At 47.5% G+C, this 18,890-nt stretch overlaps 1 protein-coding gene across 4 annotated transcripts in view; it reads right to left on the reverse strand.

Moving 5' to 3' along the window:
* Positions 1–18,890, reverse strand: part of LOC121638136 (CREB3 regulatory factor-like) — a 50,297-nt gene that overhangs the window by 18,505 nt on the left and 12,902 nt on the right. For 3 of the 4 annotated variants that reach the window (XM_041982653.1, XM_041982652.1, XM_041982655.1), the window contains 4 exons: positions 18,477–18,546; positions 18,327–18,390; positions 16,543–16,659; positions 15,759–16,470 (listed from right to left, as the gene is read on the reverse strand). In XM_041982653.1, coding sequence (XP_041838587.1) covers positions 15,759–16,470; positions 16,543–16,659; positions 18,327–18,335 — 838 coding nt within the window. In that variant the 5' untranslated portion in view covers positions 18,336–18,390; positions 18,477–18,546. The remainder of the gene's footprint in view (positions 1–15,758; positions 16,471–16,542; positions 16,660–18,326; positions 18,391–18,476; positions 18,547–18,890) is intronic. The other variant, XM_041982654.1, reaches the window with a different exon arrangement.

Genomic DNA, 18,890 nt, shown 5'->3' on the forward strand with positions numbered 1-18,890 from the left:
GAACATCACAGATTGGTACGACGGAGCAGAGATGCTGATGCTGTAAATTTTAAATAAAACTACGATCAAGCTATCCTACGTCAGTTTTACTGGCAGGGTGGAGGGTAAATTAGTGAAGCCTGGTTATTGTCAGTTATTCACGCCTCAAATTTTCTGACAGATGCTCTCTGCCTGTCAGTAGGTAGGCATGTGCACATGCATGTACCGGCGAATGGTGAACATGTGACCATGTAAAGTCAGAAAGGACCCGCCATCATTTAAATGAGGTAAATAACATCCGGCTGATTAGTTTTTAAAGACCTGTGTTGAAGAAATAATAGAACATCTGAGCTCCATCATCTAATGGAGATCAAAATAAATACAAATACAATAATTAAAAATGAAACAACTGCACCAAACAATTGTAAAGAGCTAATTTCTGTTAAGTATTTTACTATTTTACACTGGGTCTTATACTCATACATGAATGAGCCAAGATGGCGGTGCAGGCACATGCAGCAGCCCCAGGATCTTGGCTATTTATGTTTTTTTTTTTTTGTTTTCGTCCGCATTTTAAGACTGGAAGTCTATCCCCAGTACGGAAGGGCTGACCTGCTGGAAAAAGCCAGATTTTATTCCACCCAAACTACGGCAACTACTGTTGTTACAACTACAGAGGCCCTCACCGTCCTCCAGGGGAGACAATGAGACCGGCTCTGCCCTGTCTCCTCTGCCAGGTCTCTCGTCAACAAACTGGCCGTTTGTCTGAGGATTGCATCACCTAAGACTGACATTACAACAGGAACAGTGAATGATTCTGGATTCATCCAACAGGTGAACTCCATGAAGCCCAGTAAAAAAAAAACAACAACAACAAAAAAAAAACAGATCCAAATGGTCTTCCAGCAGATTTCTATAAAGGACTTAGGACCACACTGGAACCCACATTCCACTAAATGGTTTCAGAAATTAAGGAAAATGGTACAATACCTCAAAACATGGCCAGAAGTATTAAAACCAGGAAAAGACCCCACACTTCCAACCAGTCCAGTATCATTAATAAACACAGACCTTAAAATAATCTGCAAACGCGTTTGCCGGAAGATTAGAAAAAGTAACGCCTCTTATCATACATCCTGACCAAACAGGCTTTTTAAAGGGCAGACATTCCTCCACTAATACACAGATTAATCAGTCTAATAGATTAAGCCACAATCTGGAAACCACAATGATCTCTAGATGCAGAAAAAGCATTTGACTGGGTAAACTGGAAATTTTTACATTAAACAAATAACAAGTATTAGATTAGGGGCTGCAGGGCCGGAGTGTTTACCCGACCCCGGAGACAACCACACAAACCACCGCTTCCTAGCATTTTCCTTACAAATGCACATCTCCTGCCAACAAGATGAAGGATCTGAGGCTCCAGAAAGCAACCTGTGTACCTTCCAACAGTGGTGTTTGTGACCGTTATTTCCATTCCACCTGATGGAAATGCTAACACTACTGTACAGCAGCTTTAGCAAACAGCAGAACAAACACCCCGACGCAGCACACATCAAAGCAGGGGATTTTAATTTTCATGTGGACTTAACAAGGGCACCCTAAGCTCCACCAGCACGTCAGGTGTGCCACCAGAGGAGCTAATGCAGCAGACAAGGTATATTCCAACATCAAACTGGGCTATAAGGCTAAACAGCTAGCACACCTTGGCCAGTCAGACCACATGTCCCTGCTTATGATCCCTGTATATACCCCCCTCCGGAAAACTGCTCCCAGAACCAAAAAGACAGGAACAACTTGGCCTGATGATCCTCTGAGCAGCTGCACGACTGCTTCAACAGAACTAACTGGGACATTTTCGAACACCCAGACCTGGAGGTGTTCACAGACAGCGTCTTATGCTACATCAAAAACTGCAAAGATAACGTCACAGTGGACAAGACTGTCCAGGTGTACCCCAACAGGAAGCCCTGGATGACCCAGAAGGTCCAGCAGCTGCTTAAAAACAGGAACACCGCCTTCAGGTCTGGTGACAGCGCTCTGCACAGTGCAGCCAGAGGCGACCTGAAGAAGCATCAGAGAGGCCAAGACAGACTACAGGAGGAGGATCGAGAAACACCTGGAGAGTAACAAGAGCAGGCAGGTGTGGCAGGGGTTCCAGCACCTCACAAACTACAGAGCCAACATCAGAGCTGCTGAAGGAGGCGCTTCACTGGCAGAGGAGCTGAACAGCTTCTTTGCCCGATTCGGGGCAGACTCTCCAGAGGCAACTACACCACACCCTGCTGTCCAGGCCATCTTCAACCTCACATTAACAGAGCACGATGTGAGATGCATGTGGATATTTTTAAAAACAGACTCAAGACCCACCTTTTTAGTTTAGCATTTTAATCATTTCTTTTATTATTACTATTGTATTTATTCATTTCTTTATTCTTAACATACAGGCTGTATTCAGCTTCTATTTATTCATCATTTATGTATTTGTTTTATCATTCTGATTCTCTTATTTCACAGGTTCTCTTATTTTATGGGTCTTAGCAATATTACATTTATATCCAGGGTTGGTTTTTAGATTGTTTTAGATTTGGTTTTACAGTGTTTTATCTCAGTGTTTCCCCACACCACTAGACCCCAGAATTTATGACAGCGTTTCCTTGGTCCTTTTAACTTGCTTTTACCCTCTGTGATGTGTGTGTGTTTGATGGGAAGGGGTGGGGGGTGGGGTTGCTGCCCTTGGGTTGGGGTTCTGGGGGATTTTACTATCTGTAAAGCACCTTGAGTTGCTATTTTCATGTATGAAAGGTGCTATATAAATAAAGTTTGATTTGATTTGAGGTGCACGCTGTGAGGTGCACGCTGTGAGGCGCACGCTGTGAGGCGCACGCTGCGGGTGGTCAACCCATGGAAGGCCACCGGACCTGATGGCGTCCCTGGACGGGTGTTGAGCTGACCAGCTGGCTGGAGTTCTTACTAAGATCATCAACCAGTCCCTGTCTCAGTCCATCGTCCCACCCTGCCTGAAGTCCTCCACCATTGTCCTCCTGCCTCAGGAGCAACACATCTCCAGCCTCAATGACTACCGGTCAGTAGCTCCGACTCTGGTGGTGTTGAAGTGCTTTGAGAAGCTGGTACAGGGTCACATCACCTCACTGCTCCCCAGAAGTCTCCACCCTCACCAGTTTGCCTACAGGGTGAACAGATGGATGGAGGAAGCTGTAGCCACAGCGCTCCACCTGGAGCAGTGGGGGAAACTACACCCAGATGCTCTTTGTGGATTACAGTTCCGCGTTCAAAACCATCCTCCCTCACAAACTAGTGAGTAAACTGGGGGGCCTGGACTTCCACATTCCACCTGCATGTGGATCAACAGCTTCCTGTCAGGCCGCAGTCAGAGGGTTAGAGTGGGAGAGCATCCATCTGCAGCCATCAGCATCAGCACCAGCTCCCTCAGGGCTGCGTGCTGATGCTCTACACCTTCCACACATCTGACTGCTCCTCTGCACACCAGTAACACCATCGTTAAGGACGACACCACAGTTGTGGGGCTCATCTCTGTGGGGATGAGTCCGCATACAGGGCTGAGGTGGAGCAGCTGGTTGGGTGGTGCAGAGAACAACCTGCTCATTAACACATCAAAGACCAAGGATCTGATCACAGACTTTAGGAGGAAAAAAAACAGACATTCCACCACTGTTCATCAGCAGGGACTGTGTGGAGAGGGTGGAGGACTTCCACTTTTTGGGAGTCCATATCGAGGAGGACCTGACCTGGACTGTGATCACCTCTGAGCTACTGAAGACGGAGACTCAGCAGAGACTGCACTTCCTGAGGATTCTGTTTTGCACTGACTGGAGGGCTTTATAATTTTATTGCACTTCTGTTGCAACAACAATAAAGTTCTATTCTATTCTAATGATGTATTACTCTTCCTCCAAAACTCACAATCACCTCTTCGTTAGATAATCTACAGATAAATTCTCATCAATCTCTGTGTCTAATGCAAAGGAGTGCTGTAGAAACGGCTGCTGCCTCAGTCTGCCTGATCCTGTTTGCGTTATATGTTGTTGCTGTCTAGTCTTGGACGGGTTGTACTGGAAACACAAATGTCCCTGAGGACTTTCCAAAGGGATTAATAAAGTATTTCTTCTTCTTCTACTCCATTAATTGGACTAAAACCACTGTTTTCCCCATAAACTGCCCTTTTCAGAATTATCCTGATTCTGCACTATGATCAGGAAACATTAGAGACTTAGGAATAAACATTCCTTCGGGTTGTCAGAACTAGTAAAGATAAACTATGTCCAGCTTCTAAAAACAGTTGAGGACGATCTCACACGGTGGAAATCCTTACACATATCGCTCATGGCGAGTTGCCACCATGAAAATGATGATTCTACCTAAACTCAGTAATCTATTTTCAATGATTCCCATTAAACCTTCCTCCACCTGGTTCAAGTCGTTGGACTCAAACATCACTAACTAATCTAAATATATAGATTACTGCTGAAAACAGAAGATTCCATATCACTTCCAACTGTAAAATGGGAAACAGTCTAATCCAGCAGGTTTAATGAAAAGAACAGCTGTTCTGATAAAAGGCAGCAAATAGAAAAGTTTTAACTCTGATGTAAAACTGCTTCAGCAGACCTGCAGGTTTCAGGGAGTTTGTTCCACATGTGAGGAGCATAAAAGCTGAACGCTGCCTCTCCACGTTTAGTTCTGACTCTGGGAACAGAAAGTAGACCTGACCCTGAAGACCTGAGAGATCTGGTTCCTTCATAACCAACCAGAAGATCCTGAATGGATTCTAACAGCAGGAAGCCAGTGTAAAGATCTGAGGACTGGAGGACTAGGATCTACTTTCCTGGTCTTAGTGAGGACTGGAGGACTAGGATCTACTTTCCTGGTCTTAGTGAGAACTGGAGGACTAGGATCTACTTTCCTGGTCTTAGTGAGAACTGGAGGCCTAGGATCTACTTTCCTGGTCTTAGTGAGAACTGGAGGACTAGGATCTACTTTCCTGGTCTTAGTGAGAACTGGAGGACTAGGATCTACTTTCCTGGTCTTAGTGAGGACTGGAGGACTAGGATCTACTTTACTGGTCATAGTGAGGACTGGAGGACTAGGATCTACTTTCCTGGTCCTAGTGAGGACTGGAGGACTAGGATCTACTTTCCTGGTCTTAGTGAGAACTGGAGTTCTAGGATCTACTTTCCTGGTCTTAGTGAGAACTGGAGGACGAGAATCTACTTTCCTGGTCTTAGTGAGGACTGGAGGACTAGGATCTACTTTCCTGGTCTTAGTGAGAACTGGAGGACTAGGATCTACTTTCCTGGTCTTAGTGAGAACTGGAGGCCTAGGATCTACTTTCCTGGTCTTAGTGAGAACTGGAGGACTAGGATCTACTTTCCTGGTCTTAGTGAGGACTGGAGGACTAGGATCTACCTTCCTGGTCTTAGTGAGAACTGGAGGACTAGGATCTACTTTCCTGGTCTTAGTGAGGACTGGAGGACTAGGATCTACTTTCCTGGTCTTAGTGAGGACTGGAGGACTAGGATCTACTTTCCTGGTGTTAGTGAGGACTGGAGGACTAGGATCTACTTTTCTGGTATTAGTGAGAACTGGAGGACTAAGATCTACTTTCCTGGTCTTAGTGAGAACTGGAGGACTAGGATCTACTTTCCTGGTCTTAGTGAGGACTGGAGGTCTAGGATCTACTTTCCTGGTCTTAGTGAGAACTGGAGGACTAGGATCTACTTTCCTGGTCTTAGTGAGGACTGGAGGACTAGGATCTACTTTCCTGGTCTTAGTGAGAACTGGAGGACTAGGATCTACTTTCCTGGTCTTAGTGAGGACTGCAGGACTATGATCTACTTTCCTGGTCTTAGTGAGGACTGGAGGACTAGGATCTACTTTCCTGGTCTTAGTGAGGACTGGAGGACAAGGATCTACTTTCCTGGTCTTAGTGAGAACTGGAGGACTAGGATCTACTTTCCTGGTCTTAGTGAGAACTGGAGGCCTAGGATCTACTTTCCTGGTCTTAGTGAGAACTGGAGGACTAAGATCTACTTTCCTGGTCTTAGTGAGAACTGGAGGACTAGGATCTACTTTCCTGGTCTTAGTGAGAACTGGAGGACTAGGATCTACTTTCCTGGTCTTAGTGAGAACTGGAGGACTAGGATCTACTTTCCTGGTCTTGGTGAGAACTGGAGGACTAGGATCTACTTTCCTGGTCTTAGTGAGAACTGGAGGACTAGGATCTACTTTCCTGGACTTGGTGAGGACTGGAGGACTAGGATCTACTTTCCTGGTCTTAGTGAGAACTGGAGGACTAGGATCTACTTTCCTGGTCTTGGTGAGGACTGGAGGACTAGGATCTACTTTCCTGGTCTTAGTGAGAACTGGAGGACTAGGATCTACTTTCCTGGTCTTAGTGAGGACTGGAGGACTAGGATCTACTTTCCTGGTCTTAGTGAGAACTGGAGGACTAGGATCTACTTTCCTGGTCTTGGTGAGAACTGGAGGACTAGGATCTACTTTCCTGGTCTTGGTGAGAACTGGAGGACTAGGATCTACTTTCCTGGTCTTAGTGAGAACTGGAGGACTAGGATCTACTTTCCTGGTCTTAGTGAGGACTGGAGGACTAGGATCTACTTTCCTGGTCTTAGTGAGAACTGGAGGACTAGGATCTACTTTCCTGGTCTTAGTGAGAACTGGAGGACTAGGATCTACTTTCCTGGTCTTGGTGAGAACTGGAGGACTAGGATCTACTTTCCTGGTCTTGGTGAGAACTGGAGGACTAGGATCTACTTTCCTGGTCTTAGTGAGAACTGGAGGACTAGGATCTACTTTCCTGGTCTTGGTGAGGACTGGAGGACTAGGATCTACTTTCCTGGTCTTAGTGAGAACTGGAGGACTAGGATCTACTTTCCTGGTCTTAGTGAGAACTGGAGGACTAGGATCTACTTTCCTGGTCTTGGTGAGAACTGGAGGACTAGGATCTACTTTCCTGGTCTTGGTGAGAACTGGAGGACTAGGATCTACTTTCCTGGTCTTAGTGAGAACTGGAGGACTAGGATCTACTTTCCTGGTCTTGGTGAGGACTGGAGGACTAGGATCTACTTTCCTGGTCTTAGTGAGGACTGGAGGACTAGGATCTACTTTCCTGGTCTTAGTGAGAACTGGAGGACTAGGATCTACTTTCCTGGTCTTAGTGAGAACTGGAGGACTAGGATCTACTTTCCTGGTCTTAGTGAGAACTGGAGGACTAGGATCTACTTTCCTGGTCTTAGTGAGGACTGGAGGTCTAGGATCTACTTTCCTGGTCTTAGTGAGGACTGGAGTCCTAGGATCTACTTTCCTGGTCTTAGTGAGGACTGGAGGACTAGGATCTACTTTCCTGGTCTTAGTGAGGACTGGAGGTCTAGGATCTACTTTCCTGGTCTTAGTGAGGACTGGAGGACTAGGATCTACTTTCCTGGTCTGGACAGCTGTGTGGCAGTCTCCACCAAGACCTGGCTGGACAACAACATCCCCGACGCAGCAGTGGAGCTACATCTGTTCTGTGCCGACCGGACTGCAGCTTCAGGTAAGACCAGTGGCGGAGGTTTGGGGTTGTACGTGCACTCGTGGTGTAGAGATACGAACATTACTGGAACCTTCTGCCCCCGACCTGGAATATCTGGCAGTGAAGTTTAAACTGGTTAGAGAACTCCGCTCGGTCGTGATCATAGCAGCCTACACACCACCACGAGCTAATGCTAAGTTAGCGCTGGAGGAGCTGTGCTGCCTGATCACCGGGGAGATGGATGCTAATCCAGAGGCGGCTGTGATCGTGGCTGAGAACTTTACTACATGGAATTAAAATCTGTCCTCCCCAAATTCCACAAATTCATAAACAAGACAGACAAGAGACTTTAATATACTTGGCCAGTGTACTGTAACATTCCAGGAGCATATAAGGCAGCTCGGGATGTCAGATAATTTTTCTGTGGAGCTGATCCCTGCCTACAGACCTCTGATCTACAGGACCAAACCCACCACCAGAACCATTCAGGTTTGGACTGAGGAGGCTTCCTCAGCCTTACAGGACTGCTTTTAGCACACAAACTGGGGAGTGTTCAAAGAGGACGCTAATCTGGATTAATACACGTCATCTGTGTGGTCCTATCTTTACTTCTGCACTAATGCTGTCCTGCCCACAAAGACAATCACAGGTTTCGCCAACCAGAAGCTGTGGGTGGACCGCACAGTTTGGTCCCTGCTAAAAGCCGGGATACAGGAGACAAACTGATTATAGCAGCGCCTGCAAAGACTGGAACGAGGGCCTCCAGCTGGCAGAACTCCGGTACAAGCAGCGCGTTGACGAGCACTTCAGTGACAACAGCACACGTAACATGTGGAAAGGCATCAAGACCATCACAGAGTACAAGCCCAGAGACCAGCAGGTCAGCATGACCCCACTCTGCCTGACACCTGGAACATCATCTTCCAGGCTTTGACTCTCCAGCAGCAGAAGTACTGCTCACCTCCACAGCCAGAGGTAGCATCAGCCTCCTACCCTGCAGCTGCACCAAGCCACCTCCACCTGGAGGAGGATCAACTTCCAGATCAGGTGTCAGGTCTAACACTAAAACCTTGCGCAGACCAACTAGCAGAAGTTTCTCTGGACATCTTCAACTTGTCCCTGCAGCTTTTTATGGTTCCTGTCTGCCTGAAGTCCTCCATCATTGTGCCTGTGCCCAAAGAAAAAAAACCCCAACCATTACCTGCCCCATCGCTCCCACTGCCCCATCGCTCTCACTGCCCCATCGCTCTCACCCATCATGAAGTGTGTCAAGCAGATCCTCCTAAAGCACATCATGGACGCCATCCCTGCCAACCTGCAGTTCACCAACAGAGAGAAGCGTTCTACGGAGGAAGCCGTCTCAATAGCAGTTCACACAAGCCTGACTCACCGGCAGCATGTTTGTGGATTTCCGCTCAGCCTTTAACACAGTCTACCAGATCTGGACTCCATCTATTCCGCCTGAATCCAGAAGAGGGCCAGACACATTGCAGCCGACCCCGCCCACCCGGGTAACGCCCTGTTTGTACTGCTTCCATTTGGAAGCTGGACAGGGGACCCGGGGTGGGGTTTCCATGTGTGGGTATGGAGGCACCGGTGTGTGTTTTTATAGGTATGTGCCTGAGGTGTGTGTGTGGAGGTATGTGCACGTTTTGAGGTGTTTGTGTATAGAGGTGTGTGTGAGGGTGTGTGAGTGGCTGGAGGGGGAAAAAAAAAAAAAAAAAAAAAGGTGTGTGTGTTTGCAGGGGTTAGGACGTGTCCTCTGGGGGGCGCCCTGGCCGGGTGTCGGGGGCGTGGGCCTGGGGTTCCCTTCCTTCGCCTCGCCCCCCTCCCACTCAGAAAGAGGAAAGTGGCCCCTTGGGCTGGTGGCTGGCCCCTGGGAGGGTTCGTGGCGTGCCTGGGTTGGGTGGCTGCTCTGGGCCTGTGACGCCCTTCGGGGCCGGCGGAGGACGGGGGCGCCCTAAGCCGCTGGCGGGTCGTCTTCCAGGGGGGAGGTTCACTCCCCTCTGGACCTACATCTCCTGACCCCTCCCCTCCCCCACTCTTCACTACATACACAGGTAGGGCTGTGGGAGGTGTGCTTGTTGCGCTGGGCGGGGCAGGGGGGTCATCATAGTGGCCCCACTGCTTCGCCAAGCGGCAGCATGCCTCCCAGCTTTTAATTCCACTTAGTCACTGAGCACAAATAACATTTGCAACATACAAACACGTTTTGGGGGGCGGAACATGCGAGGTCAGGTGGGTGGGACTGCTCAGGTGGCCCCACCCCCTCCTCAATGCAGTTACTGCCCCCCAATTTTAACTCTTTTAATTGCAAACAGCACATAATATATTCCCTCGCTAGTGGGGGAGGGAAGGGGGATGGGATCTTTAAGCGCCCCTGTCTCCATGGATGGCCCGGGGGCGGGGCGGGCCAGGTGGCCTGTCGCATTGGCCCGGGGCGTGGGCGGGCTGTCCCGGGGGATTCTGGCTGCTGGCCCTGGGGGGAAGGTGCTGTTTTGGGGGTGGGGAGTGGGGGGCTGGGGCGATGTGGGGGGGGTGGGGGCCTGGCTCATGTCTCCTCGCCTCCTGGCTGAGGCTGTCCCCCCGGGACATAAGGTGGCGGGAGGATGATGGTGAAAGGATGGTGTTTGTGTGGGAGGAAGGTGTATGTGAGGGAGGATGGTGTATGGGTAGGAGAATGGTGTGAGGATGGGTAGTGGAAGGATAGTGTGTGTGTGTGTGTGGGAGGATGGGGTATGTGTGGGAGGATGAATGGTGGAAGGATGATGTATGTGTGGGAGGATGGGGTATGTGTGGGAGGATGGATGGCGGAAGGATGGTGTGTGTGTGGGAGGATGGATGGTGTATGAGAGGGAGGATGGTGTATGGGTAGGAGAATGGTGTATGTGTGGGAGGATGGGTAGTGGAAGGATAGTGTGTGTGTGTGTGGGAGAATGGGGTATGTGAAGGTGGATGTATGGTGTAGAAGAGGGAGGATGGTGTATGTGTGGGAGAATGGTGTATGTGTGGGAGGATGGGTAGTGGAAGGATAGTGTGTGTGTGTGTGGGAGGATGGGGTATGTGAAGGTGGATGTATGGTGTATGAGAGGGAGGATGGTGTATGTGTGGGAGGATGGATGGTGGAAGGATGATGTATGTGTGGGAAGATGGGGTATGTGTGGGAGAATGTATGGTGGAAGGATGGTGTGTGTGTGGGAGGATGGACGGTGGAAGGATGGTGTGTGTGTGGGAGGATGGACGGTGGAAGGATGGTGTGTGTGTGGGAGGAAAGAGTATGTGAGGGATGGATGGTGTATGCGTGGGAGGATGAATGGAGGAGTGGAAGGAGAGTGTGTGTGTGTGTGTTTGTTTGTGTGTGTGTGTTGGTCTGGGGGGGGGGGCAGGACTAGTTCTCGGGGTGTGGGGCTGGCCTCTGGCGGTGGCCGTCTGGGCGGGCCAGGTCCCCCCGGGTGGCGTGCTGGCCCTCGGCCTGTGGGGGTGGGGGGTGTCCCTGCGCTCCTGGGCCCGGGCCCTCTGCCCCGTCTGTCCCGGGCGGCCGGTGCTCGGGGGGGTCGGGGACTGCTGGCCTCGGCCTGCCGGGGCCGGTGCCCTGTGTCCGCGGGGGGGCTCCTGCTGGGGTCTCCTGCTGCTGTCTTCCTGGGCGGACGAGTGGTCGTCTCTGTGGACCGGTCGGGGTCTGTTGCCTACGGGGGGGCTGGTGGCCTGGGTCTCGGGACCGCTGGCCTGACTCTGGCCTCTGTTCAGGTGAGGTGGCATCTGCATGATCACTCTGCATGGTCACTCCTCCCTGAATGTCTCCACTCCGTATATTCGGTATGTTGACATAGTCTCTGCGTCGCCGTGTAGCCGAGTCCTCCAGCACATCCACACAGGTTTCTCTGCGCGTGTTCTTGAATACAGCAGTTTCACTTATATCTATTATCATATTTTTTTTCCTCAATATACCTTTTCTCTCTATTCTTATAATTATTCTTAAAATTTTATTATTATTTCTGTTATTATTATTATTATTATTACTCTTATTATTATTACTATTATTATTATTATTATTATTATTATTATTGTGATTATTATTATTGTTACTATTATCAACTAGCTGTGTAATGACCTACTGGCTAGGATGATCTTAAATATATATGTTGTAAGTAGTATGGATTACATGGTCTTTTGTATGATGTCTGAAGTCCCCACCTGCACTCCCCACACCCTTTCTGTCCCTCTCTCTCCCCTCCCTCTTCTCTCTACTTTCTTTTCTATCTCTCTCTCTCTCTGTCCCCTCCGGTCGAGTCCAGCATTAAGAGTTTGATTTAATAAAGTTTTTCATATCATCAAGAGGGACTTTATACATGTAGTATAAATCCCTGCTTGATAGAGTAAAATTGCCCGGCATCAGACGGCAGCCAGACAATCATTCTGTTTGCAACGATGCTGGACAAGACAGGTGAGAAAAAAAAAAAAAAAAAAAAAAAAGGAAGCTGGACAGGAACATTAAAACCACTACAAAGATTCTGAGACAGCTTCTTCCCCAGAGCTGTGACAGCAATGGCGTGTCTGTGCTGTTCTCAGTGCCTTTCTAAGCTTTTGTAAACTCACACCTAAGCTAGTTCTGAGTTGTCTGACTTTCTGTGGGTCCAGTCTGCTGAATCTCTACAACAGCATTCAGTTGCAGTGCAATAGATCGTTTCTTACTTCCTGCTCTGAGTCACAGCTGCTCCACAGGTGAGCCATTAAACCGCAAACTCATGTTTTAAAAGATGTAAAGTCTGAAACACATTTTTTCTTGCCAACTATATTTTTCATGCAATAATGTACTTAAATCCATGAACAAATCCCTTCTGTGTAAAATAAAGCAGAATTGGAAAATAAAATCTACAATGTCATACACATATGCACTGTGTTGATCAAAGTCTGGTCCTGGGACAGACTGTAGCTCAGCTGGTTGGACTTCTTTACAATTTAGTTGAATACTCCTGATCCAGAAGAAAGGACAGACGAGAACTTACTTCAGGAGGAAGCTGAGATCCTTCGATGTCTGAAGGAGGTGTTTCATATCTTATATCAGTCTGTGGTGGAAATTCAATCAGCTTTGCATCTGCTGGGGCAGCAGAACCAAAAACAGACTGCAAGAGACTGAACAAACTGGTCAAGAAGGCTGGTTCTAGAGATTTGTCTGGATCCTGGAGCTGATTGTTCAGAGAAGAATGATGCACAAGCTGCTGATGGAAACTTCTTCACATTCTCTACACAACATAGTGAGGAATCAACAGTGTGCCGTCAGAGGCTGAAGTGTAACACAGGACGGTTCAGGAGGTCATTCCTGTCAGCAGACATCAGCTTCTGGAACAAGACAAGAATCAGAATCACGTATGAAACCTGTCCTGAATGAACCCTGCCGGCGGTTCTGACTCTGTACCAAGAAGAAGACTGAACGCTATCATTTTCTCTGAGGTGGAGAACGCGTAACTTAGTTGTTAGGAGGAAACTCTGCAACCTGAAATGAAAGCTGAACACTGATCAGAGCTGACAGCTTTTCACGTTTCTGTTTGTCTTGTATGGAATCACGCTGTGAGCCCGAACCCACAACGTCCTGATGGTAAAACCACCAGCAGCCATACGCACAGGCTGTTTCATGCACAGACGTCACAACATATCAGCCTCAGGCGTCCAGAGTCGCGAATAACGGCTTCATTAATAATACAGAGCTGCAGCAGCAGGCAGAGAACAGAGAGCAACCAGAACTCCAACAACCAGACCCACATCTTGAACCGAGGAGGAAGATCTCATCAGGCTTACACTGAAAAACCATCAAATCCAATCTGCCATCAGACACACAGACAGCTTATGTAATATGTCATCTGGTCCAGTCTGCAGATAACATCACTGTCTGCACACTCCCCTCCACACACACTCTCCCTTTCATCATGCAGGATTTTACAGCATCACAAACTAAATCTCCCACAGACACAAAAACACTAACAGAACAAGGCCATGTCTCATCCATACACAAACCTCTACTGAAGATGGATGCGGCAAACAGTGCCACTGCAAACCGTGTGAGCAGTGTTGAGCAGTTTAGCTGACATGCACCCAGCGAAAGGCACAAACCAGAGAAGAAGAAGAAGAAGAAGAAGAGGACAAAAACTAGAGATGGCAGGAGCTTTTAAAGAAAGACTGTGTGAGTGTGTCAGGAGTGTTTTTAGTGGTGCATGTTTTATTGGTGTAGAGTAGCTACCAAAGAAGACCTTTTTGCTTTGCATATTATCAGAGAATAAAGCAGCAACCCCCTCAAACCTCCCTGGAACAATGTAGAGATGAAAAGTAAGGAGGAGGTGCTTCAATTAGTTCCTTGCAACCATTTATGTCAAGCCTATTTCAGTAAGAAAAATACAAGTAAGCCTGTGAGAAATAATAAAATCATTAATGACAAAAGTCTTATTGATAAGAGATCTGACATCAAGAAGAAAACTTTAAGGTGGTCGGTGGCAAAGAAACCGGAACACTGTGTTTTAAGTAAGCTAGGCTGTTCTTATTTGCAGCGTTAAAGTTGCTGTATGAGCAGATCAGTAAAGTTAGTTATGGTCAGTTCCGGGTGTTTGAGGGTTGTGTCATTTGTTCCCACATGAACACATTTTTTTTGGAATAATAGAGAATGGAAATGAGTGCAGGAGATGCGGGAGCTTCATTATGATGCCTGGGACCATGGCCGCAGAGAAGCAGCCTGTGGCTGCGTTAAAGCATCAGATGTCTCTGACTATCGAGTCACCAGTTATCAGCGTAGTCTGGGAGAAAAGGGGACAAGGACGGTTTGAGTGTGGGCACTAGGGGCTGGATCCCGTACAATCTGAGCCCCCTGCAGCACTGGAGAGGATGACGAGGGATGGACGGAGAGCCCCAGCAGCGGACATGGAGCGGTAGCATTACACACTCGGGTGCAGGTTGAGTCAGCTTGGGCTGGACCAAAGATGATGCTGTCCGGGAACTTCTCAGACAGGCAGGTCGTCTGGCTGTCAGTCTCCAATGACAGGATTTTCCACACTGTCAGCGCTGGTTTCATTGTTAAGTGTGTTAAAAATCACAGATTTTAGAGACTAGAATCTTTAATTCAGTCATTTAGTTATGATGGTTAAAAGAGAAAGTTTCATCAGTCCTGCTAAAAATCATTCGCTCACGTAGGCCAGATTAAAACTTTCAACATAAGAAATAAACACAGAAATACAAAAATGTCTCAAACCGACCGATGATTTGTACAAAAAATAGTTTTTCCATTGAGAAGTATAAATGTGATGTAATATTTCTATTGTCACTGTCAACTGTTTTAATTTATGAATTTTCTGTTGAAATTTAATTTTCAGGTGGATTAATTTATTTATTTGGTGCTTTTTTATTTTTACGCCTGTAGTTTTCACTGTATGATTTTCCACTTTATTCATTGACACTTCTTTACTCAGTCATATTGACTTATCTGAGCATTTTCTTCCAGCATTTATTTTTCCAAGCGTATTTATTTCTGTGTTTCCTTTTTACATTTCTGTATGCCTTTCTGCCTCATCATGTAAATGAGGGAACGGTCTTTCATGGCATGTTTTAGGGTCAGCTCCTTGCCTATTGGTCAATCGACACTGAGCACGCCACAAGCCCTCAGTACGAGGATGACTATGTATGCTATATAAATACTGTGTACGGGGTCGGATCAGGATTCTGTGATGTATGCAGTCGTATTGCAGGATCAATGCAGAAAAGTTCTGAGATTTTATACCAACATCTGTCGCCTTAGTCTTTTCCAGGGACGTTCACCAACAAGACAACGAAGAAGTACATTTAGCTAGATTACGGCAGCATGAGGAAGAGGAGGAGGAGGAAGATGCTGGACTGACTGGTCTGCAGTCCTGACCTGAAACAAACAGAAACCTGTCGACACCTGCAGACATGTTTTCAGGCAGAATGGGAAAAAATAACGCGTGAGATTCTCTATCAGCGAGAAGGAATGGGAACGTTACTAAATGGGAAAACCACCCTTTTCTGGAATGTTTTCTTGGTTTGACATGGAAAAATGGATCTATAAAAGAAATTAAATGACGACCTCCATCCTCGGACCTGAGCAGGTATCAGGTCTGAGGGTGGAGACATGACAGCGAAGCTCCACCCTCAGATCTGTTCAGGTCCGACTGCAAACTCTCATCAGACACTGAAGCTAAAAACTCACCACACTCAGTTTCCGAGGTGCTGGAGAGTTCCACCTCCTCTGCCCTTTCCTCCTCCTCCTGCTCCTCCTCCAGCTCCAGTTCTGTGACGGTCTGGCTCTCCTCGCTGCCCTGCTCCTCCTGCTGCGTCTCCTTCTCCTGCTCCTCCTCAGACTGGGAACTGTGTGCCGACGCCAGCCGCGGCTCCCCTACCTGGCTCAGGGAGTAGTTGTGCTCCTCGCTGCAGTGCTCCAGAACCAGCCCCGCTGACACCTCCTCCTCCACCTGATACACCTCCACTGTACACTCTCCTGACATCCCCCTATCCTGTCCTCCTACTGCCGCTCTTCCTGCAGCACATAACTCCCTCTGTGTTGCTATGGAAACAGAGACATGCCCTTCCTCTCTCCCACCAGCAGCAGCCTGGACTTCCTGGGTGTTGAGAGGAGATGTGTGTCTGCTCCCCCTCCTCCTCTCCTCGCCCCTTTGCTCTTCCTGCTCCTCCCTGCTCCTCCCCCAGCGGCCCATCAGGACAGCCTCCTCAGAGCAGGCCAGCAGCTCCCCCCCGACGCCGAGGCCCAGCTTGGTGTAACGAGTCATCTCGTCCAGTGCAGACACATCCCAGCGCTCCGGGTGCTGGTCCTCACCAAAGCCCCCGTCATCTACGAGGTCGCTCAGCAACTCAAAGGGTCGTTTCCTAGGCGACACCGAGGAGCCCAGCATGAGGAGCACACTCTGCAAGGTGGAGAGAACATTTTAAAGATGCTTCCAGTTTCACCAAAAGTTGCACAGCAGTCTCTGTCTCACCTGGTCATACTCAGTCCTGCCCCCCTGTGGTGACATGGCCATTGGGCAGGGGCTCAGCAGACCCCTGTGGCCCCCGTAGGCCTCGCCAAACACAGGCTCCATCCCATTCATACCCGGCTGAAATGGACAAAGCATTTTTAAATTATTTAATAAAAATTTGTAGTTAAAACACCAGAATGATCCCTCAACATAATGGTTTTCCAGAAAACATTATGTCTGAATCATGTCATCAGATCAGGAAGGAAAACAAAGCTAAACATCTGCATGTTACCACTTGTGTTGCTTTATTTTCCTTTCGTGTTTTCATGGCAACGTACGACAGAGGAAGAGCTATTCCCTCCAAACTAATGGATTAAATCATCCTTGTCAGATTTCTTTTGGTTTTAAGGTGTCATTGTGGATCAACAGTCTGCAAACCATGACATGAAAAAGACAATACGGGACATGAATAAGGGGAAATGGTCCTCGGGCAGGCTGAGTGGGGCCCCTAGAAAGCAATTCCTTTAAGAGGCAACGCTGTTCCACCAAGGTCCTTTCAGGAGGCAGCGAGATTCCAATGATCCTTTCGACAGCCCTCTCCTCTCTCTTCAGTGCCTTCTGGTCAGAAGTACTGTTCATGCTACAGAGAGCTGCCGCTGATTAGAAAGCTCTCGTTCCTCTGTACAAAGTGGTGAGGACTCACTTTTAGTCGTCAGTGTGCAATGGTCTGTAGAAGAGTATTTAATTCCAGATATGTGGTCTTGTTTCTTGATTTCCACTGTTTCAGTTTTATTTATGTCAAACAGGATGGTGGGAAACGATAGTCTTCCAGGAAGAAATGTGGTTAAAAAAAATCCTGAATGGCCGTAACCGTTGATCACTTTAAAAGTTTGGTGAAATCCGATGGAAGAAAAACAGCAGTAGGGCTATGTATAGTAGTGAAAGCTAGAACATTTCCACATGAACAGCTGTGGAGCCATAAGAAAACGGAGAAAAGGGCTTCAGGTTGCTAGGGAGCATAAAGACTGGACTCTGGAGCCATGGAAGAAGGTCATGTGGTCTGATGAGTCCAGAGTGATGGAGCATCAGGGTAAGAAGAGGGGAGGATGAAGGGATGCAGCATCATGTCTAGTTCCTACTGTACAAGCCTGTGGGGGCAGTCTATAATCTGGGTTCACTGTGGGTCAGATCCATGTTCATGTGTAGGCCCAGGTCTATGTTCAGGTCTAGGTTCAGGTCTATGTTCAGCAACATTATGTGTCCAAAGAATGAGGTCAGCTGACTACCTGATTACACTGGGTGAGCAGGTTATTCCATCTTCCCTGATGGCACAGTGCCAGGACTCATGGGGCTCAGACTGTGAAAGAGTGGTTCAGGGAACAGGAGACATCATGGATGGACCACAGTGTCCAGACCTCAACCCCATTGCAACTCTGGATGGAAGTAAATCTTGTGACATTGCAGAAGATTTAACGAAACAATGCCACAGCGAATGCTTCCATAAATTTAAACGTTTTTCCAACCAAATATTAGTGTTTAAACTTAATTATGTTTTTTTTTTTTATGTAATTTGGTCAGTGCCTGACTCGTACATTTCTCTTTAAAAAGCTGTCTTTTTGATAGCATCTGCATTGACTGTAAGAAGTACAAAGTTATTTGTTAGTTATTTTCATGCCTAGTAATGTACATATTTCTACTGAAACTCAGGTTTTTTTCTAAGTATTAAAGGTGCTTTTGTTACATAGATGTTACACAGGCCAGAGCACTGTTAAAACTGTGGGAGCAGGAACAACTCCTGGATTTACCTGAGGCATGCCCGAGGCAGGGGGAGTCAGGATGCGGACGCAGCGTCGGTTTACGTGAATTCTGCTGCAGAAACACAACAAAGTTCAGTTCTGAGATCACACGGAGGAAGAGGTCACCGCACAAACCAGGAGGAAGACAATGTTTCTTACCTAAAGGCTCAAGAGGATCACGCAGGAGTCTCTTCACATGTCACAGCTGTGCAGATGGCAGCGTCGCATCCTAGAGGAACAGATGGAAGCAGGCTGCCAGAGTTTAGGTCACAAACACATCGTTAAAGCATATGTCATGCTCATATACAACGAGTCCTTAAAGAAAGACTAATAAGCACATTGTTATGTACCACCTTCATCGTTTTCATGACACCACTTTAGTGTGTTTGATCAGTAAACTCAGGAAAGTAAAATGCACGTTAGAAATGTGTCATTTAGACAACAAACCTCTCCATGAGACCATGTTTCCTTCAGTATGTTTTAATCTCCCACTGTGTTTTATGAAACGAGCTCTTTCTGATCAGACTGATGGTGTTCGTAGGCATTTTCTAATTCAACATGAAAGCAAAGCAA

Source organism: Melanotaenia boesemani, chromosome 4 (genome assembly GCF_017639745.1).
Source record: "Melanotaenia boesemani isolate fMelBoe1 chromosome 4, fMelBoe1.pri, whole genome shotgun sequence".
Taxonomy (NCBI): domain Eukaryota; kingdom Metazoa; phylum Chordata; class Actinopteri; order Atheriniformes; family Melanotaeniidae; genus Melanotaenia; species Melanotaenia boesemani.